Source organism: Poecilia reticulata, chromosome 7, assembly GCF_904066995.2.
Source record: "Poecilia reticulata chromosome 7, P_reticulata-male-v2, whole genome shotgun sequence".
In the NCBI taxonomy this organism is placed as follows: domain Eukaryota; kingdom Metazoa; phylum Chordata; class Actinopteri; order Cyprinodontiformes; family Poeciliidae; genus Poecilia; species Poecilia reticulata.
In genome coordinates, this window is record NC_088836.1 from 23,830,357 (window position 1) to 23,855,820 (window position 25,464).

Sequence of the window (25,464 nt, forward strand, 5' to 3'; positions counted from 1 at the left end):
TCATTTTACATGGCAAAAGGTCAAAAAAGGAGGCAAAAATCTACATTTTAGACTCTAGAGTTCGTACCCGCTGTTCCTGGCAGGACACAAACGTCTGGAATCCGGGTGAAACACCAAATCCGAGCTGGTCGATGAAGGACGGCTCCTCCTGACTATGGATCTGAACTTTGATCCCAGCTTCAAAGGAAGTCTCATCTGAGGGTAGACAAAGGTGAAGAGAGTGTGAGATAACTGATGAGAGATAGAAAAAAGGAGTAAATTTACACCAAAGACTTTTTTACTAGAGAAAACTTTTACATTTTTTATTAATCCCAGAAATTGTCTAGAAAAACAAGACATTTCTAAGGTTTAAAAGTTGAAAATTACTAGAAAAATTGAAATTTTGAGATTAGTCTCAGAAAATTCCAAGAAAAAACAAGGAAATGTTTGAGTCTGAAATGTTGAAAACTTTCTAAAAAACTTGAGATTAATTAAGAGATTTTCTGGAGAAACAAGAAAATTACAGGGTTCAAAAGCCAGAAATTTGAAAGGAAAAGAACTCTACATTTTTTAGGTTAATTTAAAAAATCAAGGACACTTTGGAGTTTGAAAAGTTGAGAAGTTTATAGAAAAATGTCAGAAATTTTGACATTAATCTTAGAAATTTTCTAGAAAAAACAAGGAATTTTTTAGTTGAAAATGTGAACGTTTGCTATAGAAACAACTCAGAAATTTTGAGATTCATTTCAGAAATTTTCTAGAAAAAAACAATATAGTTTGAAACTTTTGAATCATCAAACATTTCTGACTTTTGAAGCTAAAAAATAACAATTGAAAAAAAAATCAAAATTTCTGAGTTTTTTCTTGCAAATGTCAAACTTTTCACTCATAAATAATCTTGTTTTTTCTTCTAGAAAATTTCTGACCTTAATCTACAAATTTCTGAGTTTTTGGCAGAAATCTACTCTTTTTTTTCTCTCCTATGATTCAATGGCTGTTTTACGTCAACCGAGGCGCTGACATGAACCCTTTAGCCTGCACACACACACACACACACACACACACACACACACACACACACACACACACACACACACACACACACATACACACACACACACACACACACATACACACACACACACACACACACACACACACACACACACACACACACACACACACACACACCACCTAAGTGGGTCTCTGACCTGTTTCTCCCCAGACTGGCAGGTATTCATCCTGTTGGATGTCCAGCATGAGCTCCAGTCCGTTTCCCATGCCGCCCTTGGTGGTGATGAGCGGAGGACTCCCATCTCCACCGGCGTTGAAGGTGTAGCATTTCCCATAGCGAGTGAAGACCTAATGTGACACCAAAGGAAGTTCAGAAATGACATGTCAAGCTTTTCCACTAGGGGTCAGTGTTGCACTCACCTTCTGGGGTTAATGTGTGCATGTGTTTAGGTGTTGGTGATAACATGTATATGTATTTGACAGAAAAAGCATGACAGAAACAGAGAGGAAAAACTGTGGCAGAAAGAGGAGCAGGAGAGAGTAAAATGGTAAAAAGAAGGGTTTCTTTTTCCCGTGGCTGTGTAAGTTACACAATCAGCCCAGTGAGGTGATGGAGACTGGCAGTCTGGTGATTTAACATTCCCTCGCTCGCTCTTTATGGCACTTATAATGGACCTGATGTTACCATGGAGACCAAGCATCCCAGCCAGGAAGAATGCTGCCTTAATTTTCAAGGAAAGCTGAGAGACAGATGTTAAATCGGGCTTCTGTGAAATAGGAACAGCACCCAATTTCATAGAAACCAAACAATATCAAGCAGTGAAGGACTCTTGCATTAGACCGTTAAGTGCTGCGTGAGTCACATAAACTAAGGCCGGGAACGACGGAGAGTTGGGATGCAAAGTGAAGAAGACAGAGCGATAGCGGGAGTTTAGCCTCTGATGCTCGGAGCAAGCTTTTGGTTCGCCATTTTTTTTTGGCACAGACTGACATATCTACGATTAGAGGGGAGAGCAAGCCAAACAAGTAATTGCCGAGAAAGAGTTTGGATCTCGCTGCAGGCAGTTTAAACATTTGGGGCCATCTATCATGAAAAGTCAGCGAGGGACTGCTGCTGGTTGCAGCAGACGCAGACATCAATCTGAGGTGGAGAAAAACATTCAGCGCTGAAAAGGCGACGAGAAGGCACATTAGGCCTCGGTATTTACTTTGTTTTTCAAGTGCTTCACACTGAAAATATGCACAAATGAAAATGTGAAGGGAGCATGAGTGCAGGACTGGGAGTAATTGGAGTTTATGTGTTTTCTGTGTCTTTTGAAAGCATCACAAAAATATTCACACCCAGCTCGAAATGGGTTCAAACGGCTGAGTGCAGCAATTTTCACAGCAATTACAAAATGTGGTTTTATCTCCGAGTGCAAGTCTCCAAAATGACGCCATAAATGCACCAAGCTCGATGGTGAAGCAGAAAGTGTTTCATTTGCTGCACATTTGTAGTTTTCATGCTGCAAGGTGCAATTATACATAAAAAAAGATACATCTAAATTTGTATATCTTCTAAATGTTTGAGTTTGCCTCACTGCAAGTGCCATCATTATGTCGATTTAATGAGAAGCTGGTTGGATGCCGATAAGAAAGATGACCAAGGGAATTTAACATGTTAATACAAACTGCAAATTAACATCTTCACAAAGCAACATAATCTCTTCCAGTTTTTGCATCAGTTGTTTGCTTTATTTCTGCACAATTTATTAAGCAGATTGCACGAAACGCACACAGTGGCAGTTTGGCTCATTAAGTCCAATGGGAGAAATTTACAGATATTTATGTGTCAGGTTGCAGTTCTTCAGCCACAAACTAAGTAAAAAGCATTTATTAATATTTTAAGTTCGATAAAAGCTTTTATTATCAAGGCAAGCTGCTTTAAACTAAGAAGCATCTGCAGAAATCACTTACTGATTCATTCAGATGTTCTGGTTCAGGTCCAGTTATCTCTTATATCAAAATGTGCCAGATTATAACAATTGTCCAAACTAATGATATAAATATATTGAGGACTACTAATTTATAATTATGTCAGAATAAAAAAGTTAGTGTGTGATTTGATTCACAATCCTCAGAGAAAACACAGTAATTTACATAAATTCTTAAATAAGATTTCCCCATTAAATATGTAATATTTCATTAAATATTGAACAATTTTGGAATAAGTTTTGCCCACTTTGCACATTAGTTCCTACAAATATTGCGGTGCAGTTTCTTTCCGCTTATTTCAACACAATCTCTCAGGAAATCACTCTGTCACCACTGACAGTCACTCTGGCAGCCTATTTTATAATTTCAGAACAATTTATATTCTGTGAGATCACGCTATTTATTAAACAAAGCAACCAACTAACACAAAATACACAAATTTGTAATTTAGTATTCAAAAACTGCTAGACTTTTTGCATCGAAAATTTAGCGCACAGACTTATTTTGTCCAAATGAAGAACAAAAAGGACAAAAAAGACGTCCGTATTAGACTATCTGACATACCCGTCAATCCAGCATACTTTATGGTAACGCGCATGCGTACATTGATGTTACGTCACATACTGCTTACTCAGAACACCGCCGATCCAGCCAGATTTGCAGTACCGTAATTCCGCCACACGTAGCGCTGTCTGAAAAATTCCAACTGTTTCTGAATTGGGTGACGTTGCGCTTTCCAGCCAATATCGGGTTATTACGGTAATATACCGAAGTGTCTTTTAACAAACTGTAAATTGCGAAAATAGTTTCCTAGATGTTGAAAGCTCCAGTTGTTATGGATAAATGGGAAAATATATTTACTCACAGGACATTTAAAGAACTGTGTGCAATTAAAATAAGCAAAAACATCCAGGTGGACTTTTTAAATTTAGGACATAAAGGGTTTTAAATAACGATTAAGAAACCTGTTAGGGATTCCCATCTGAGTGCTGTGTAAGGAAAAACAACAGGCAAAATAAAATATTGCCGTCTGACAGTTTGAAAGCGTAATGTTGCTGTGGTTTGGTGTGGAAGAAAATGTAGGTGTCAAATGTTTCTGGAGTGAAGGGAATGAGTCTGGGCTGATGGGAGCCTGGAGAAGACCAGACATTGGAGAACACTGTTGGCAGGCACTGAAATTCAGCATGAATAGATTTCTGTCTGGAGCTCATGAACTGCCAGGATGCGTTGTAAAGTGACAAAAACTATTTTTCAGCCAGGTATTGTTTGAGAGTCTTTAAGTCACAAACCTGCCAAGAGGAGAGACGCCACAATGTAAATGTTTGAGGTTAATTATTATTGGTCCCAAACAATCCCAGCAGTCATATGATTTATGCTGTGTTGGCATTTGTGGACGTCACGTGTTCGTCATTTCTGGTTTGTTGCAGCTACTAAACAATAAGTTATTTGCAACACAAGACACATTACATAAAATAAAACATTTTGCAGAGTTAATCCTCATTGGTTGAAGCTGAATATTTAGAAGATATATGTTTAGTAACTCTGAGTTTGTTGAAATATTTCAGTGTTGATCGGCTGACTGAAGCTGCTGCCTTTTGAGTTTAAAGTCTCTTCATGAAAAGCCGTCTTCCTTTTCTATTCCTCTTCTCTCTGCTGGAGTTGGCGCTCTCTACACACTCATTTTCACCTATTGATCACACAGCCTGACGGCTGGCTCAACATCTGTAAAAGAGGAAGGACTCTGTCCTTTCTCCTGCAGTCGGAGGAAAAATGCGTTGACCGGCACGGCATAAACAAATCAATCATTGTATAAATGTTAAATGGTGTATATGAGAGGTGCATAATGTTCTCCAGCAGTGTGATCGATCCACAGATGTGAGTTTATTTCAGGCCTCAGCTGAAGGCAACACCAAAACAAAGTCTGTGGAGCTTTTCAGCACAATAAAAACGGTTTCCAGCACCAGAAAAAAAAAAGCTTTTTATTTCAATCTGAAGAACGTAGAAACTAAAAATCAATCCTTCCTGACATTCTGTAATTAATTATCTTCTATACTTCAAACAGACTGTAATGTTTGTAGCTTTGTGATCTATAAAACTGTCACTCACACGTAATTTTTCATGCATTGAAAAGCTCTCAACAGAGCTCAGCGGTAATAAGTCATTATGCACATAATTATGTATATCTGTTTTATATACGCATGTCAGGTTTTCAAAGAATCTCTAAAAGGCTAATCCTTGCACTTTGCCATCCATTTGGTAAGGTCTTAATACAGCCTTCCAATCTGTGACTGGCTAAAAGACGTCTCAGAAGGCTACGTTCAGTCCATTAGCGCTCTCCCTGTTTAATAGGGATGTTTTAAAGACTTGAAAGCTGTCTCGGTGAAGTGCAAACACTTTCACTGTTATTAAGCTGTATTCTTCAACACCTACCGCTGGGAAAGGCAAGCAAGGAGCAGTCAACAGTGACCAGAGCAACAATAAAAGCTAAAGGGTGTTACAAAAGCAAAACAGAACAAATTCAGTCAGGATTTCAGCTTAAGGAATACAAAATAGCAAAACATCTCTACTTTCCTTCATGTGTATGAAGCTTCTCTAACCTTTTTTTAGGCTGCTAGCTTGCAGCCAGCTGTTTGCTGGTGTTAGCATGCTAACGTAGCATGTTGAAATGTTTAAGCACAGCATTTATTTTAATGTATTACGGTAGTTACACATCCGCTGCTAATGGGAGCATGTCTGAAGGATTTGGTTGCACGGCAGAATAAAATATTTATGGGGACATCATAAATCAGAGACTATGAGATTATTGTCCTCTTGTTCTGCATAAAATATGCAAATATACTGGTCTCACTTTTTACTTCTCTGTTTGTTAACTTCTAGATGGTGAAAAATGGATTGTCAGAAACAAAAATGCCCTCGATTTGCAAAGGTGTGATGTTTTTGTTAATGTGATGTTTTTGTTGTTGTCTCTGCAATGTCTCTTAGAGAAAACACTGGTTTGGGCCCACAGGGCTTGAAATGTCGAACCTTTTCTTTTTTTGTTTGTATCCACAGCAATTTTCATGTAAGTTTAAGATGCATTTCCTCTACTATGTTCATTGTATTCCTGCTTTCCTGTCACCAGGATGCTTTTATCAGGAGTCAATAGTTTCTGCTTCTCATACAAAAAGTAACTAAATAGAAAAATGTACCTCAAATTTGGTTTCAGTGCCAAAAGTAGCTACAATTTTTCACATTTTGTCATCATGTTATGTTTGTTAGATTTCATCTGGTGGACCAAGTTGTATATAACATATTGAAATCTGATGTTCCTGCTGAATCAATTCAAACTGTTTTTTACTTCAATTGCAGCTGCAACTCTACACACATGCAAAGATTAAATTTTTTGGCACAATTTTCCTCGCAAAATAGCTTAAGCTCAGACAGATTGGATAAAGAACCTCTGTGTGAACACAAGTTTTCAAGCCACCACTGGATTTGAAACTGAACTGGGTCATTCTAACACATTTATACGCTTTAATTTAAGACCCTCCACTGAATCTCTGGCTGAGTTATTATCCAGTTAGGAGGTGAACTTCTGCAGCATCCTGAAGTCTTTCTCAACTAGCACTAGTTTCCTGGCCTATGTTGAAAAAAGCGTCTTCTGTTATGGTGAAGGTAGGTTTTGAATGAGGGTAGTGATTGGTAATTTTCCACCAGACGTTACATGTAAAACTAAAGTCAATAGTTTCTTCTTCTACATGGTTACCGTACCATGGCTTCTGTCTTTCTTTCAGCCACAAGTTATTTTTTTAAAGTCCAACTGAAACAACTGAAATTAATATTTTTCAATCAAATCCACAGTATCATAGTCATCTCTAACGACACAAAGAGAGACAAAATATCTGGCATTAGAAGGAGTTCATGCAAATACTTCTGAAAATAATGCAAGCAGATGTTTTTTTTTTAGAGATGGGAGATATACACTAAAAAAAAACATCTCTAATTTGTAAAATACGGCAGCTGTGATTGCAGGAATCTTACCGTATATTAAGGTTTTATATTTTTATACGGTAAAATTCTGGCAATAACAGCTGCTGGTATTTTACCGTAAATTAGAGATGTTTTTTTTTACAGTGTACTTTATTGTCCCACTGTAAAACCTTTGAAGGTGGTTTAACTTGAAAATGAAAGTCCACCTTGAAAATTCAATTAAAGTCAACAATTAAATTATTTTGGTTTTAACTCAGAAATTAAAGTTCATGAAGTTGATTTAACAACAAACACAAGTTGTCTAAACTTTGTTTTTTAAGTTCATTAATCTTGAATTGTGAGTTTTAACTTAATGCTGCAATTTAAACCACATAATTATTTCAGAATATTCAATGAAAAAAAAAAAAACTTCCCTCACCCGGTAAAATAGCCACGTTTCTTTTATTTTACTCACAATATCAGGTTAATATAACTACTTATTTTACTTTAGAATATTTAAATTCTTTTTTTAAATTGCCTGAACAACATTTTAGTTTTATTAAACATCACAATGAATTCTGCTCAAAAACATTTAGCGTAAAAAGGACATTATCCTTAAGCATTAAACATTTGCCTTAGTAACAAAAGAATCAGATCAACGTGACGCACTTCCATTTCAGTATACAAAAACAAGCCGCTAAGAAATCTGGGAAATAGTTCCCACTCCTGTCTTTATCTTCTTTTAGTTTTTTTCTTTAAGTGCTAACCTACAAACTTAAGCTAATTCAACTCTTGGAGGTTTAACACATTGAATAAAAAGTTAACGCAACTTACTGCTGTAAGTTTATCTTTCACAAACTCACACATTTAGGTTAAAAATCTAAAACTCGTTAAATTTATTTGACGTAAAGTGTCGGAAACAGCAGACACAACTAAATGCAGCTCAGATGTTTTACAGTGCAGACAGTGAGTACATTTTAACCTTCAGGCTGGTCTGCAGGCCTCACTAAATATCAGTCTGTTGCACTTTGCATGCATAATAGAAACTTGTCCTTAACTTAATCCTGTCTGCAAATATGACATTGCGAAAAATCTTTAAAATATGCATTTTTACCTTTGGAGTGCTCAACTCCACCAGCTCATCCAAATCATTCTTATTCTTTGATTTACCTTAGAAAGCACCGTGTAGTAAATTTAGCATTCTGTGTCTCTGTAATATTCAGCAGGCGGTTTTGAAGGCCGCCTCATTGTGATCGCTCATGTTATCAGAACAAAGATGGGAATAAATAAAAGCCTCAGAGCAAAACCACACGCTCCTCCTCCGCCATTAGGGCCTGGATGAATAGCTGACTCACCAGACTAATAGCCAGGTGGAACCGAAAGCCGCTCCAAAGGGAGAATAAAATATGTGCACAGGATGTTTGTGTTTTCCTGTCTTAATAATGACGAGACTATGCAATACTTTCAGTGTCAGAGGAACCCTGAGTCACCATCTGTCAAAATAAAGAAGCTAAAGAGTTGATGAAAAACAAACTGTGTGATTTAATTAAAGCGCAAAATAAAACTTTCCCTGGGCATCTTAGTGGGGTAAGAAGAGATTTCCTAACAAGTTGCTTCTCTTCGACTTGCTGTGACCAATCAAAGGAGTGTTTTCACAAAGAGTGTGTCTGATGAGAGGGACACACTCCACCTCACACAAACACGCCAAATGGGCTCTGTGGCTTCATTTGCTGCTCCATGTTTGCTGACCCTGTTTAAGTTTCTGGATTTCCACAGATGGGCACCCGGAGAAGCTGCACCAGGGTCAGACTGAAAGCGTCGTAAGAAGAGATTTTATTCAAATATGCATTTAGGTATGAGACTAATGGGCTGAAAGCCTGCAGTGACTCAATCTAATGCATTTTATGAAAACTGTGCTGTACTTTGAAGTGAGATCAAAGGAGACGGGAAGGTATTCTCACAAAAGTAATGTTTTAAACAGACAAAGAGAGCAGATCTGTGTCCTTTTCTATTGAAATGCTTTGCTTTGTGGAGAGTAAAATCAGATTAAAACATTTTAATCTAAAGGATGGGAAAGATGCTGTGATGTTAAAGCTCTCCATACGCTTCTTTAATAGACTTCTGTTACAATTATGTAGTAAAAAATAAACCAGGAGGATTTATTTCTTTTTTTTTTACACCATTAATATGATCTAAACAGTAAGTTAGCAAAAAAAATACTTTGCTAAAATGTATTTTGGTCAATTTCAGTGTTCAATTATGTTGATGCGTCATTTATCTTTGTTTCATTTTCACTTCTGTACTTGTTAAATGTCACGTTATATTTGGAAACTGATTTAAAATGACAATTTTTAATCATTTCTTTGCGCACACCATGAAAACTACTGATTAGGAGGCCTAAAGAAAACAGAGCCGGGTAGATCTGGTGCAGTACATGTACTGTGCCTCTGTTTAGTTGATAATCCGAATAATTATTCAGTGGAATATTTAGTAACTACAACAAATGATAATATTAAAAACCAGGATTTCTATGGAGCAAACTCTAATCCAGCGTAATTTACACTCTGCTGCTAACCACTTCTGTCTCAATTTGGCTGAAATTTGAAGTTTTAAATTAAATACTTTGTATACAGAAACAGATAAAATCTTGGAAACATAGTAAGGAATTCCAAAAGCCAAAACTATTTGCAGAATTTATCGTTCAGACATCGCCCCGGTCACAAGCGCCTAAGCAATGCCTGCTTGTTTTCACCAGCAGGAAGAGCCGCCGCCGCCGCCTCAGAACAGCCATTCGTCAAAGTGATCAAGGTTTATCGTGGCATTAATCGCGTCGAAGATGAATGTGCAGCACAGAGAAAACAATCAGCGACGATCAATTACTGGTAAATGCGCAGCCGGAAACAAAACATATTCAGTTCAGTCAAAGAGTTTATTTATCAATTCAAGACTCCGTTGTTGCATTGTAATGAAACTTTCTGTTGTGTTTAATACCAACCACATTAATGCGACAACGGGCCGATGCAGCGCCGTGTTGCACATAAACATCCATGATCCTTAAACGTTTCCACATTTTCACAAACTTCTATTAGATTAGTGAGATTTTAAACTTTAATTGCAACGTTAAAAGAAAAGATACATTTTCAGACAAATGTAAATCTTAATTTGGTAAATATTTGAATTTAGTCCTCTGAGTCAAAGCATTGTAGAGTCTGCTAACACTGAAAGTCTTTTCTTGTATTTATTTACCAGATTTGCTCATGGAGACTGAAATCTTTGTCCGTTCTTCTTTTAAAAACAGTTTAAAATCCATCAGATTGGGTGGAGAGTTTCTGAACATTACATGTGAAGTTTTCTCACAATGTTTTAACAGGATTTAGGTCTGGATTTTGACACATAGATCTGTTTTTATTGAAATTATTTCACTGTATCTCTGCCTTCATGCTGTCCTGCATGATGCTGAATCTCTACCTCTGTCTCCTTAGCAACAGGTTTTCTTCCAGGCTTATCCTCTTTTTAACTCCATCTATCATCTTACTACCTCCAACCTGCTTCACTGTCTCTGCTGAACAAACGTATCCCCTCAGGATGATACTGCTCCCACCATGTTTTATAGTGGGGACTGGTTCAGGCGACATCCTGCAATAATGTCCCTCTCATATTGTTTTACAGGACTACAGGCAGGTAAGCAGTCAACATGATTGTTTTGTCTTGTGTGTCTCTAAATAGAATGAAGGCATTTGGGTTTTGTGTATTTTATAAGGACGTATCTGAAGAAAAAGGGCTAAATCCATACTTTCCAGATTTGCATTTGCAAAGTCATGTTTCTGAATGAAACACAAAACAGAACCAGTGGTGCTAAGATTTGGAAAATTAGGAAAACAGAAACCAGAGTTTGTAACTCCAGTCATGCAGCTTTTAGATGCAACACACCTGAATCACAAAACTGATTTACCTGCTTTGCAAAAGTCTGGTTGGAGTAGAGATGCATCTAAAAGTTGCAGGACAGTGCAGACCGAGACAGTGCAAGTCTGGCAGTCATAAATTTATGTAAAAAAATCTACTAAGAGAAGAAAGTTAATTAGTTGGGGGTTGTTTAGGTGATTCATCTGTGGTCTTCTCAGTCCTGTGCAGAAAGGATTCTCAGCCGCTTCAAGGGATTTGTTGTTTGTTTGATTGTGGGAAAAGGAATCTACAAAACCCGAAAGCAAATAAACGGTTTTCCTCTCTTTTTTTTTGAAGGTCACAGTCAGAATAATGAATGAGAATTGATCATGTAAATCAACAGGTTCAGCGCATTGACTTGGGGATCTCATGTTTGCTGCTGTAGAGGGTGAAGGGCAACGCTGCGTTATTTATCACCTAATCGTTGTGAACAGCCGGCCCACCTGATGCTTATTGACAGCCGAGCAGTAATGAGAAATCTAAAAGCAGCTGCTGGCCTAACTTCTTCATCACTTGTAGAAAATTGCAGCATGTCAAATTGTTATTGCTCAAGAAATCCAACATCAGTCTCTTCTTTGTAAATTAATAACATGAAGCCTTCCCAGATATAGGATTTTCTTTCTTTATGTGGGATTAAAGCAACCGGCTCCTGCACAATAAAAGTAATTCTTGTCCCCAGGCTCTTCCTTCCTCCCTGGCTCGCATTGTTCTCCTGCGCGTCTCCTGAACTATGATGTTCTTTTCCCTGGCGACTCCGCTCCTTCTCCTGCTCCACTTCCCCACCCACTCCTGCCTCATTTGATGAATATTTCACAGACCAATAGAGACAGAGCCTCCTCCTCTCTCATCCTTTTCCCAGAAGACTGTCCAGCTCTCGGTACCCATCACCTTCGGAGGTGATAGAATCACAGTGCTGAGTAAGGGGGCATCCCTGGAGACTGCAGGAAACCAGAAAGCACATTAAAAAAAAGAGAGAAAAATAGAAGTATGTGTTCACTAAAGTTGTATCTGGCTCTGAGAGATGGCCTGATCTGAAAGTCAGGACTGTGCTGACCTTCGCTTTATTGCAGCCTGGCAGAGTGAATTTAAAATTAGCCCTGCACTGCAAAACAGGAAAACAGCGAAAGGTCTATTAAAACCTTAATAATCACTATAAAATGACGACGGTGCGCTGCAGACATTCGCATAAAGGAGAATATGATATAAAACATAATCTGTGCAACAAGGAAAGTGTTGTAATAACATAAATAATAAATAAAGAATATAAAATGCAACTTTCAGCTTTGAAGGGAGGTAGATATATTTTAACAATATATAGTGTTTTAATAAGTGAATATATTTATATTTCTGTAACAACTTAAAACCACCCAGAAACAGGTGCAGTTATACCGGAAACATGTTCATGTCGGGGTGTTTAAACTAGATTTAAATAATATTCTGATTCAAAGTGTGGCAGCAAAATTAGGAGTTTTTAATTAAAAGATCTAAACCAATAAAAACGTATGTTATGCTTGTGAACCAGTGACTTGTGAGACAGACAAAGGCCGTTTTACTGTCCTGGAACCAAAAACACGCTGAATGTTTCTCCAGCAATTTGTTCTCTAAATAATCATCAAAGCAAAGCAAACCAACAGAGTAGTTAACTAAACACAGACAGGTTTTCCATATTCAGTCACACGGCTCCTGCAGCTTCTTTCCGATCAGATGCAAAACGTGAAAATGTTGGAGAAACTGGAGCTTTCTGGCAGCTCAAACAGTCGAGAGGAAAAAGGGTTTCTGCAGCAATTTTTGGTGTAAAAGTAATTTTCTGGTGGGGTTTTTTTAAGTGTATCAAATTAACCACATGCGTTTAGTCACTACATATCTAACAAATCAATGGAGAGAAAAAGTTGATAAAGATCCGAATAATTCTAGTCAGAAATCCAAATGAAAATATTCGAAATTCAAATAACTTTGCACATCTAAAACTGACTGAGTGATAAGTATTTTAAATTAAAACAAATCTGCAACTTATAAACCAGTAGAAATCTGCAGTGAGCATCTAAAACTGAAATTATTATTTATTTTTATGTTTAAATAATATCTTATAATTAAAATATTTCACTTGGTCTTTAATTGGAAAACTGTGATGAGCATTTCTTCTACTGAAAGCTTGACACGTTCAGCTAAAAATAGCACCAATGTTTCTTGACAGTAGAAATAAAAGATCGGATATGAATCGGTGAGTAAATAAGGGGAGACGGAAAAACAGGAAATCTGTAACAGAACCACATGATGACTGATTGAGCTGAGGCTTTTACCAGTCTCTGAGGACAACTAATTGATGTTTTAAAGCAATCATGGTAGATGGAGAGCAGCAACACGACCCAAACAGCTGTGAGGAAATTTACTCTACTGGTAACTGAAACAAAAAAAGAGATTTTTCTGCTGAAAGGTATCAAAATTGTTATTTTAAAACATCTCCAGGGAGCAGACGATGAGCTGAATGTTAAATATAATCTTGGGAAAACTGACGAGAGATGTTAGTGCTCTCGCTCGCATTCCCCCTGAGAAGCTGAAGATCTTTTAGTTTTGAAGTCAAATTTTCACTTTTTACTTGTTTAACATGGACTGTCAAGCAGAATCAAGTGAGCAGAAGCCAAGCAGTGCAAGAAAAGCATGATATATGTTTGCTGAATTAAACATCCACAGCCCACAGTAGTTAATTGTGACATGGAAATGCTCTTGGACAGGAACTCCCCGGTCCAATCCCAGTCAGTGCATCTCGATGAGCCGATCCATATGGGATGCTAAAACCTCCTCTGCCTGCCTCCTGCCTGCACGTCTCAATCATCACTACAATCGCCTACAAATCTCCTGTCAGCCTGTGCGAGCCAGCCATGCGACACACATCCCACGCTCACACTCGGCAGCGTGAGAAATGGCAGGGAAGCAGGGAGACGGTCGCTCCTCTCTGAGATGCTTCCCCACCACGTTTCCCTCCTGACTGCACAGAAACAGACCAACCAAGACTCCAAGGAGGCTTGGGTGCAACTTTTATTTACCTACATATGTAGAAATAATAAGATCCATCAAACGGTGAACCAGAATAAAAGTTTAAAGCATAGGTATATGGGGTAAATAAAATGTGTTCATTGGATTTTCTTGCACAAAATCATTCTTATGTAATGAGAATTTAGTCAATTTTACACTAGCGTGTGAAATTGACTTAAAAAAAAAATTGCAATTATGCAACCGCACATCTTTGAAAAGCATTAGTAGAGCATCCAGTGCAACCAATAACAATGCAGCAAGTGGTTTCTGGTTGGTAAGTCAGCAACAAAACACTTTGTCTTTTCCAGCAGCCATTGTACGGCACATACAGCGGTAAAACCAGCTGGACAAATGTGCTGGAACCCAGCTTGAGTTGCTAGGTAACGAGCTGGGCTTCCCAGTGGTTGCTAAGTTACGGGACAGTGACTGCTGATTTGTGACGTTATAGTCAGGTTTTTGAAACGAGTCGTTTTCCAGACACCAAAAAACATTAATTTATTGCAAAAAACCTGGAAAGTGATTTATTTAAAAGCTTAAATAAATCACTCTAAAAGTGGAGACCCGAATGGAAGAACAAAAACGTACAAAATGTTTGTAGCATAATACGTCCCCTTTGCTCTTCGTAATGTTGGAGTAGTTGTAGATAATTGCACCAAGTTACATTTCAGTGTTCAAATCAGCTCTCAAGAAAGCATTTTTAAAAATATAAATTAGCATTTCGCTTAAACAGCGACATTATAATGTCAGTTAATAACCTGAATTGACTCTTCAGGCCAAACTGTGTCTCTGGGTTGAAGAGAATCAGTGTAAGAGTTGTGTGATCCTCACAATCACACCTCAGGGGTTTTCCATGTCGCAGGCACACAGTCCACTCCGCTAAAATCCTTGGCCCACTCACAGCTTCTCTGCAGAAACACTGGAAGAAAAATATTCTGTGAAGTTTGAAATCGTGATAATTAGATGAACGACGAATATTAAAGTTCAGCCTGTTTAACTCGTCTACGTTTCCAAGGATTTTATTTTCTCTCCTACGGATTTTTTGGCATTAAAGGCCTAAATAGTGGAAACGAATATATCTTGAATTACGTTCTGCAGACTTTTTAGGTTTTAGATGTCGTTTGATTTCTTGTTCAAACTTCTTGTTATTGACTGCTTGACATTTTTCCTTTTTAAATCAAATGTGAAATAATTAGTCTTGTAGATAAAGCAGCTAAAAAGCTCCTAATATTACATAAAATTGCCACATTCTCTGGGAATATAGATTACAGATTCTATATTTAATTTATTACAAGTTCACTGGTACCAGGAATACATTGATTGTTTATTTTTCTGCATATTTTCTATGCTCAAAGTGCACTTACAGAGACTTATCACGGCAGTATAATGGTACATGGAAAATCCCATATTTGATATTAGCACATTTATTAAGTAAGAGAAAAAAATGTTATAAAGAAACAATATTTTCTACAAGATCACTGGTTTTCTCTGAGGTCGATACAATTTTTCTTAATATGGACTTCTTTTTCTCACAGGATAAATATACCAAGGCCGGATTTAAAAAAAATAAAAAATTATGTAAAAATAAAACATGAATATATTCTAGGTTTTGACTTTGCATCTCAAACAGGCCAGTAAATGTGAAGTGCATTGTGTAGATTAATGGTGCCCAAACTTTGGGCCATTTGGGTCAAATTTGCAAAGTTCAAAGTACTAATGGACCACAATAAAAATGTAAAAATAATTAAAAGAGTTGCAAATGGCTCCATTTTTCTCTTAGATTACATTAAGGAGAAGTATAAATTATTTTGTGAAATTTAGCTGCAGACTGCAACCAACTGTGAGCGTCTCTTACAAACTTGTGATTAAAACTAAACACAGCTGGCTGTGAAATAAGCTCTCAGTTTGTGCCAACTGGGCTTCTGCACAAACATACGGAGAGAAGGAGGAAGAAATTGTTGGTTATAAACTGAAGTGAATACAATGACGCCCCTTTTCTTGCAGCTCTTATGAGTTTATTGATATCTTACTAGTTGGTTCCTTCATGAATATAAGTCACCATTTGTTTTCTGTGTCTTTGGTTTTAATTTAATTGAGAACAGTCTGGGAAAAAGACATTCAGTCACATTTAATAAATTAGAATAAGTGTCCAGATTAAAATGTGTAAATTCAGAACAATTAGAAAAAAATACCCATCTGTGTGTCAGTTTATGAAGTAATGTGGATAATATTATTACTGCTATTATTATTATTGTAGGTGTTTTTGCTTATGTTGTTTTTTGTCCATTCAAACAAAATTCTGTTTGTTCTTAACTAAATCTGAATCAGTAATTAGACATTACACTGATGGGTTAACTATTAAAGGAGTGTAGTTTATTGGATTCATGTAATATGTGTAAGGTTATGTAGGCGATGTGAAGATAAATGGATAAAAAGTGGGAATATAGATACATTTGCACTTCCACCCACAGTCTTGAATATGCAAAGCAAAGGTTATGACATTTTGCTACATGCATGTAAGTATTCTTGTACATATTCAAAACAGATTTTTTTTAAAAGCATATTTTAAATTTTAAACTGTGATTTCTTAAACAGGTTTTGAATGTTTTCTGTTATTTGTTGCTTTTTTACTTTGAGTAGTTTCACTATGTCAATGAATTTTAATAATTTAGATTGTAGAAATAGTGTGTTAGTATTACCTCGATATACCACCTTATGAATTATTCTTATTGCTCTTTTTTGTAGTATTGTTAATGCCTGCAGTGCAGTTTTGCTCCAGATTTCTGCACAGATTCTTAAATAAGGTGCAAAGCTTTTTGTTTTGTGACAAACTTGACTTATTTAACAGAGATTATTTTTGAGACTTTGCCTGGAGCATTTCTGAATTTTGCATCAATAATGACAACTAAAAATGTATATTCATCAGCTCTTTCAATATTCACCCTTGTATCTGCATTCCTCTGTGTGATCGGCACTTCCCAACTAATTATTTCTGCTTTACTCTGATTTAAGAAGAGCTTGTTTTCATTTAACGAGTTGCATCCTTTAATAGCTGTTTATCTCAGGTGCAATAGGGCATTTACATGAATTATGAACAATTTGGGACTAAGCACTGAGCCTTGAGGAACTCCACACATAAAGCCCAAATATTTAAAACAAACATCTCCCAACTTCACAATAACTATGAAACCTCTTCATCCCATATTGTCACCTTTTGTATTAATAAATTAGGATTCACTGTGTTAAATGTCTTTTTGTCAACCAGCTATTGAACATGATTTTTAATAAACTCAGCTTTCTGTATAACATTTTTTTATTGGTCTGATGTAATGCTCTAATCTCAAATGTTGTTTTCATTTGCTGTAAACAGAAAAGCATCATAATTAACATCGATAACAGATAGAAAACATCCGTCTGCAATTATTCTGTCATTTGTTTCACTTAGTGAAATAAGTTATTGAAATAAATGAACTTTTCAGCGACGCTCTAATTCACTGAATATGAATGAATCCTCCTGAAGGCTGTGAGATGTTTCCTTCAAAGGCTTTGTACTTTTTTTTCAGTTCATGATGAATAATAGGGAAAAATTATTTCTGAAAACAATCAAAAGACTTTTAATAAATTGGGTTGAGGTGTATGTATGTTTGCACAGAGATTTATAAGCAGTGTTAAGATTTTCCATCTATATTTTCTTCCTGCTGGCTCTTCTCAGGGAAAATGAGCATAAATACATGCATAGATTTATATAGCTTTTTATATTTATTATCTTTCAGCATTACTGCATGATTTCCTCATTGGAATATTTGGCTTTAAGCTTAAATAAAATAATAAAATCAACCACTTCCAGGAGGAAAATTGCAGCGCAAACCCCGTGACTGAACAAATGTAGTTTTTGTGACGGTTGATCTCAGCATCAGTCCTTCTTGACTCACAGAAGCGCCGGTTGCTTCGCTGCTCCTGCCTGTTTACTGCTGCACTGTCAGAGCAAACTCTGCTCTGTGCGATGCAGCAGCTCGCAATCGGTCTGAAAGAGCTGCGACTGAGCAGAGCCCGGTAATGACGGGTTATTTCTGTCGAGTTTAAAATAGACCACATGGCCAGATGATTGCATGTCCGCCTGAGACGAGGACGGAGTGTTACCTGTGTGCGAAACGTGACTCTCTGTAATGGATGCTGCTCGACGTCTGGAAACCCATTCACCGTGGGATTTAATGATGGACTTTAATTAATGGCATCTTCATTTGGAAACAGGCTTGGAATTAAGGTTGGAATTAGGCTTGGAATTAGTTGGAATCAGGTTTTGAATTAAGGTTGGAATTAAGGTTGGAATTAGGCTTGGAATTAGTTGGAATCAGGTTTTGAATTAAGGTTGGAATTAAGGTTGGAATTAGTTGGAATCAGGCTTGGAATTAAGGTTGGATTTAGACTTGGAATTAATGTTGGAATTAGGCTTGGAATTAAGGTTGGAATTAGGCTTGGAATTAGTTGGAATCAGGTTTTGAATTAAGGTTGGAATTAGGTTTGGAATTAAGGTTGGAATTAAGGTTAGAGTTAGGCTTTGAATTAGTTGGAATTAGGCTTGGAATTAGTTGGAATTAAGGTTGGAATTAGTTTTGGAATTAAGCCTTATTAAGTCATGGAATTAAGCAATGGAATTAGTCTTGGAATTAGTTGGAATTATCCTTGGAATTAGTTGGAATTAGGCTTGAAATTAAGGTTAGAATTAGTTGCAATTAGGTTTGGAATTAAGGTTGAAATTAGTCTTGGAAGTAAGCCTAATTAAGCCATGGAATTAGTCTTGGAATTAGTTGGAATTAACCTTGGGATTAGGCTTGGAATTAGTTGGAATTATCCTTGGAATTAGTTGGAATTAAGTTTGGAATTAAGCTTGGAATTAGTTGGAATTAGGCTTGGAATTAAGGTTGGAATTAGGTTTGGAATTAGTTGGAATTAAGGTTTTAATTAGTTGAAATTAAGTTTGGGATTAGGCTTGGAATTAATCTTGGAATTAGTTGGAATTAGCCTTGGAATTAGGCTTGGAATTAAGGTTGGAATTAGTTGGAATTAAGGTTTTAATTAGTTGGAATTAAGCTTGGAATTAAGGTTGGAATTAGTTGGAGTTAGATTTGAAAGGAGGGTTGGATGCTGACCAAGAAAGATAAACCTGCTGCTAAAGTGACACTTTCACGCATCACTGAAATGTTGTTGCCCACATGGACAAATTTAACCTTATGGTTGCAAAGATTTAACTCTCAGATCACAATGAGAAGAAAAATGTTGGATGAGACATTTAGATCTAAAAAGACTCGATTGTCCAGGCTGTTGGTGGCAGATTGCTTTTGCTTTAACTGGTGCTGGACACAAAGTGGAGGACTGACTAGATTATTCAATTTCATATTAAATCAGCTGCCAGATGGTTCAAATATGGACAGTTTTAGCTGTACAAACAGGAAAATGACCCCAAACAGAAATTAGAATTGGTTTTGGAGCAGATAAATCAGACTGACATTAAGCTTTTGAAAAACCCCAGCCATATTTAATATTTATGTACCATGATTAAATATTAAGGGATCAACCAATTTAAATAAACCATTTCTGAAAAAACAAGGGGTGAAATTATGCCAGAAACTGGTGTATCTACAACCTGCTGAAGGACATTTAACCAAAAATGGGTGCATTTATGTTAAATTAAATCTCTAAAATAACTCAAACTAATTTATTGTTTTAAAAATCAACACAAAATATGAGTTATTAAAACATTTGTCTGACCAGAACTGGATGATGTGTATTGACAGATTTTGTCTGCTGTGTCCAAAGGTGTTTGAAAACTTCTTGTTCACGTATGTTCAGTCATATTTTGTGTATAATGATGAGCCCTGATCATATTTCAGCAGCATGAGGAAAAAATTATTTTGCAGAGCCTAAACGCCGCCACATTGTTTTCCACCTGACACAAACCCACTAATGGCCCCGAGGAGACGTTTAAATTGCAAGTTTCCATTTGCATACGCAACTTTTTTCCTGCGCTGACTTAAATTTCCCCGTGTCTTTTGTTGCCTCACATTTACGTCAGTGTTAGACTGTTTTTAAAAACGATTCAAACTGCATAAAATAAAACAAATCATTAATGTCATGGTTGAGCGGCATCAATGCCACTGTGAAGCAAATGTTGGACAGATATTTTTTCTGTCCTTACTTTAGTAAACAAATCCCTTTAGCATGTTTTTCTACATAGAGCTGGTGTGTTTTGAGTGCTGTGCAAATTATCTTTCTGCCATTCCTACAGATTGTTGTGTTTTCTATGTTCTCTTTTTCAGGACTTCTTATGATTTTCTCTCAACAATGGCTTTCTTCTTGCCATGACTAACCGGCCCACTGAGAGATTCTCCCATCTTATCTGAGCTGTGGATCTCTAAGAGGTACTATATATCTCCTGTCCACATTTCTGGGTAATACTTTGGTTTTTTATTCAGGTAGACGGGCTTGTTGTGTGTTATTCTGCTTTCATTATTAGAGAATAAATTGAGATATTCAAAATGTTATGAGCTAATCCTGCTTTAAACTTCTCCTCAGCTTTAGTTTTCATTGTGCTTTTATTTCTACTGAAGAACTGTATTTACACTGGGAATTAATTACACAAGCTTTTATAACAGATTTTATTTAAAAATATCTGTTAAAACCAGGTTGAAACATCACACTTTCCAGTTTTTTATTTGGAAACTATTTGGAAACCATGTGTTATTTTTTTGGCCACAATCACACACTTCTTTCTCTTAGTCTATCAGAGAAAATCCTGGTAAAATACCTTAAAGTCTGCAGCTGCAATGTGACAGTATGTGGAAAGGTTTATTCGGTCTGAATGCATCTCTAATCTCTTGCAGAAAACCTCTCATAGCAGCGTAGCTGCACACTCGTAGACCTATTTTAGGACAAACGTGATGATTCAACATCTGAGTGGCTGTAATAAGAAGTAGATGACCTCCGGTGGGGGGGATGGGCTGCAACCAGCTCACAGAGTAGAGCCGCACCGAACTGGGAGCCTGACGTAGCAGCGTCCAGACCTCTTGTTTACCAGAGAAACTAATCACTTGGGACTGCAACCCCAGCAGAGGAGGAGGAAGCCATCACCCTCATTAATAAGAAAACATCAACAGACAGATAGAGAAACACTGCTGGAGCATTTTTCTTTCTGCGCTGGAGAAGAGCACCTTTCCGCTCCCGTGCAGCTGACAAACCCTCCTTTCATCAAACATCTTCCACGTTTTGCTTTCCCCAAAATACCACCCAGCTGAAGGTGGGACGAACCGGAATTAATGAACGCAGGCGGTACTTAGGGGACTCCTAACAGTATCTTTTCTTTTGGTGCAGTTTAGAGGGCGGGAAAGCTGTCAGGAGGGAGAACGGGCCCTGCAGCTGTAACCCCCGGAGTGAACCTCCTCCGTGTGACAAATTTCACACTCTGCTGAGAGAAATCCGCTGAGACTTTAGATATCTCAGCTTGTCACATGCTTTCGCTGAATACTAAAAGATAAATCCGTTTTGCAGATAATGCATGTAAGCAACTCTAGCGCAATTCCCCTTAAAAAAAAAAAAAAAAAAGAAGAAGAAAAAGGTGCTGCACACACCTGCCCAATTCCACAGCAGCATGGGAAGTTCAGGCTGCGGGGAAAGATAACAGACAGCATGCCATGTTCGACCTATCAGAGGAAATACCCAGTGTGGAGACTGGAACAGATGTTGCACCATGTTAAGATAATCCATCAGCCACTGGCTGCTTCCTTATTTATCGAAAACCTTTTAATATGTCACCTGTGTGGCTTTGAAACACTTGCAACGAACGCCATTGTCTCTGTGTTTATATTTTTTGGTTTTTATCCTACAGTTTTTTGCTTGATGACTCTGTAATTTTGCCACAAACTCAGTAACATGATTTGTCTCTCAGTTCACTGTGGAGCCATTTTGTCCCATTCTTCTGTGAAACATTGCTTAAATTCAGACATCAATTAAAGAATTGTCGGCTGCTTTTCTCAAAGCAACATATTAGTTGATGTTAGTTTTACTCCAGATGTAACAGGATGAACATTTTCCAAATGTTTCTATCTCATCGTTCCACAGAATATTTTCAAAATGTCAGGATGTTTTTGCAGAGATGGAGCTTCCTAGTCGGCACTCATTTTCATCTGCTTCGGTAAATTTCATAGAACCGGCGTCATGTAGGTTTAGCTGTGCTCTAAATATTTTTCTGTGTTCATGAGTCAACGATAGAGCATCCACTCCTGTCCATGTTTCCATCATTTGTGGAAAAAAGTTTTCACTGAGTTTCACCAAAGTCACAAAACCGTAGAAACTTTCTTTCTTAATTGCGCTTGAAAGTTTTGGATGAAAGCTTCATCTTTTAGCCAACTTCATGTTGTCAGACAAGTTCTTGACTCTAAATGTCTCCTAATCAGGTCTGTGAATATCTAGGAAAAATTTAACTCTGCTTTCTGAAAAACTCATACACTTAGTTATCAGTTTCTCTTATTTTACTTTTTATATGTGTATGTTTGAGTAAAATTAACATTTATCTTTTATTCTATGAACTTCTGACATTTCTCTGAAATTCTAAGTAAAAATTTAGTATTTATTTGCAGAAAATGAGAAATGATCAAAATAAAGAAAAAGACGCAGTGCTTTCAGACCTCAAATAACGAAAAGAAAAGAAGTTCATATTCATTTAGAAACAACAATACTACTTTTTTAACTCAGGAAGAGTTCAGAAATCAGTATTTGGTGGAATAACCAGGAGGGTTTAATGCAATAGTCTCTTAATTTCTTCCAGAGTTGAATAATCACAGTTAATTTAATATAAGATCACAGATACAAGCTGCTGAAATGAGTTTTCTTCTTCAAATTTAATCTGTTATATTCCATTGGTGAAACTTTGAATTATTGCAAGGCTTGAAATGCTTTAACTCAAGAGTTTTGTTTCCAAAACGTTCCAACCACCTGAACAGCTTTAACTGTGCATAAACAGAGAAAAACAAAATATTTCACTGCGAGACTTTAAGGAAAAGGAGCTAATATTGTTTCTTTTTGTTGTGCACGGTGTTTTGAAGAATCGATTCCTTTCCGTTCGCCTCCCTTTATGCACGACTCTGTGTGCTTAAGACAGCGGGAGGAAAGGAGTAGCTGTGTTTACTGCGACGGCAGACTCGGCTTCCCCGCTGCGCGCTGTCAGAGACAAAAGGACAGCAGGCGACCGCAGAAACATCACACAGAACATCGGCAGCTCACGCGCTTCTGGGATCCCGTGGAAATCAGATTTCCTCTTTCACTGAGATTTTTTTTTTTATGAATTATTTGTTGTCAAATGAAGGAAACATGTTGGACAAATATTAGAAATATAAGTACCTCTTAAGGTAAAAGATATTTTTGATGCTTTCAGTTTAGAAGATATGCAGCAGATTATTCTATGCTGAATCCCATGAAGAGAAGATAAATGAATATTTATATTCTATGAATGTATTTAATTGAATAAACCATAAAGTTACAGACGTCCTTTCAAACAGTTGATGTGTCTTTGTGAGTTGCAGGTTTCTTTTAGCTGCAGATATTAGGTCTTCAGGAAGTATTTATGCTTTTCTGTTTGCAGCAGAGTTCCCAGCGTTTTACTCTCTGATTCAGTATATGAGCACATTTCATGCCATCAAGCAATAAAAGAAAACCAAAATAATCAGTTGTAGTTTGTTTTTGTTACGAATCTTGAGACAAGCAGTCAAGAGGGTCATTTTTTATCACTGTGTTTTTCCGTAAGGTGAGGATGAGGTTCTCAAATTACAGAAATCTTTAATAATTTCCTTGTTTATCCGAAGATTGTTCGCTGAACTCCATACTGCCAGTTTTTGGACTTTATGTTACACTTCGATTGATGTTTTCAAATATTTATTTCTGTTGATTATATATTCATCTTACAGAAATGAAAATATGACATTTAAAGTTAAAGCTCCTGAATTGCTTTCCACGCTGCTTATTCTCCTGAATATTTTAAAGATTTTCTGAGCATAATTTGGATTATGAGGTTAGGTTTTGTGTTGAGATGGATGAAGTTTCTGCCAGATTTAATGTTGGCTTCAGATAAACTAACGACTATTTGTGGAGCCACAGATATTTTATGGAATGCAATCCAGATTATTTATGTAAAATTCATGTCTCTAAGCTACCTGTAAGAAAAGTAGCTTGGGAAATTGAAAAACAGAGGCACAATGATCCTTGACTCGCCATTGGCTGGTGTTTTCAAAGCAACCAATCAAGGAGCGCCATTCATTTTCCCTGCTGCTGATTGGCTGTAGCCCCAAAAGTGGAGAGACGGAAGATATTTTATCCAGTAATGATGAAATGCTTTCCATTTTAACGCATATTAAGTTATATTAATGTTTAAACTATTAAAAGAGGCAGTTTTAGACATTTCTAGAGACTTTAGCTAGTCACTGTATATCATATAAAGAAAAGTTTAAAGACATTAATGCTGCATTCTTCTTGTACTTCAAAACCAGAAGTCTACTTTGTAAGTAAGAAAAACTAAATATATCAAACTCAAATTATTTGCAGGTTCACAGTGAAATATCTCTGCCAACAAGTTTCTTTATGGTTTCGATACTTTGAGTTGTAAGAAATGTGATTTTATCACCATTTTTTCACTAATAAAGTTTATCTCCACCACAATTAGCAAATCCCACCAGTTTCTCTGACTTGCATCTAGAACTCAGTCAACATTGATGTGTGCCTCTATTAGACTTTTAAGGTTTTAACAGAATCTCAGGTCCAAAATCCCAAATGATCCCTAAAAGGTAGAAAGTCCTCCACTATTGCTCACTTTTGCTTGCAGCTGTTTCTTTGTGGCGGCGATAGGAAAATGAACAGACTCAGTGTTTACCTACTGGAACTGACAAATTGAATTACCACACAAACAGCGGCGTAATGAGCAAGAAATAAAATTTTAATGTGGCCTTGAGGCAGGAAGTGTTTGTTGGGATGTTTTTGTAGCGGCTCTGTTTAGAAGTAAGGTCAACTACTGAACAAAAGCTGCACACACAAGTTTGGTGAGCAAATAAAAATGTTACATTTAACCTCGGAAGAGCTGGGAGTTCTGTACAAACACGTTTCAAAACGGAAGTATTTAATTTCTTTATTCCCGTAAAGTGCATCGGTTTGTTTGTGTTTTATAATCTCTCTGTGTGGAAGAAGCATTTTTATTCGACAGTAGATCACAAAAATGAGGCACTTGGCAACAGTGGGAATTTCCAGGAATGTGATTCAGTAAAGCTATCAGGGAAATCTGCAAATAAAACTTGTAGATAACTAGACCTTTTCTCTGTTACTTCGTTTTCCTCTCAGTCAATTCACAAGGATTTTCTCTTCTACAGTTCCTCATTTTTAATCGATTCAGAATAAAATCCTATGATTTTATTCTGAATGGTGTACAGAGATCTTTTGTTTGTTTTATTAACTGGAAGGTGTTTTTTTGTGTTGAATATTCTTTATTTTCCTGCTGTCATCTTCATTATCTGTGCTTCTTCTGAATTGAGTCTAACTTTG

At 36.9% G+C, this 25,464-nt stretch overlaps 1 protein-coding gene across 2 annotated transcripts in view; it reads right to left on the bottom strand.

Annotated features, from left to right (window-relative positions):
* LOC103467631 (acid-sensing ion channel 1-like) overlaps positions 1 to 25,464 on the bottom strand; it is a 77,460-nt gene that overhangs the window by 12,537 nt on the left and 39,459 nt on the right. For both annotated transcript variants that reach the window (XM_008414191.3, XM_081609135.1), the window contains exons 3-4: positions 1,191 to 1,341; positions 68 to 195 (exon numbers count right to left, since the gene is read on the bottom strand). In XM_008414191.3, the coding sequence (XP_008412413.1) occupies positions 68 to 195; positions 1,191 to 1,341 (279 nt within the window). The remainder of the gene's footprint in view (positions 1 to 67; positions 196 to 1,190; positions 1,342 to 25,464) is intronic.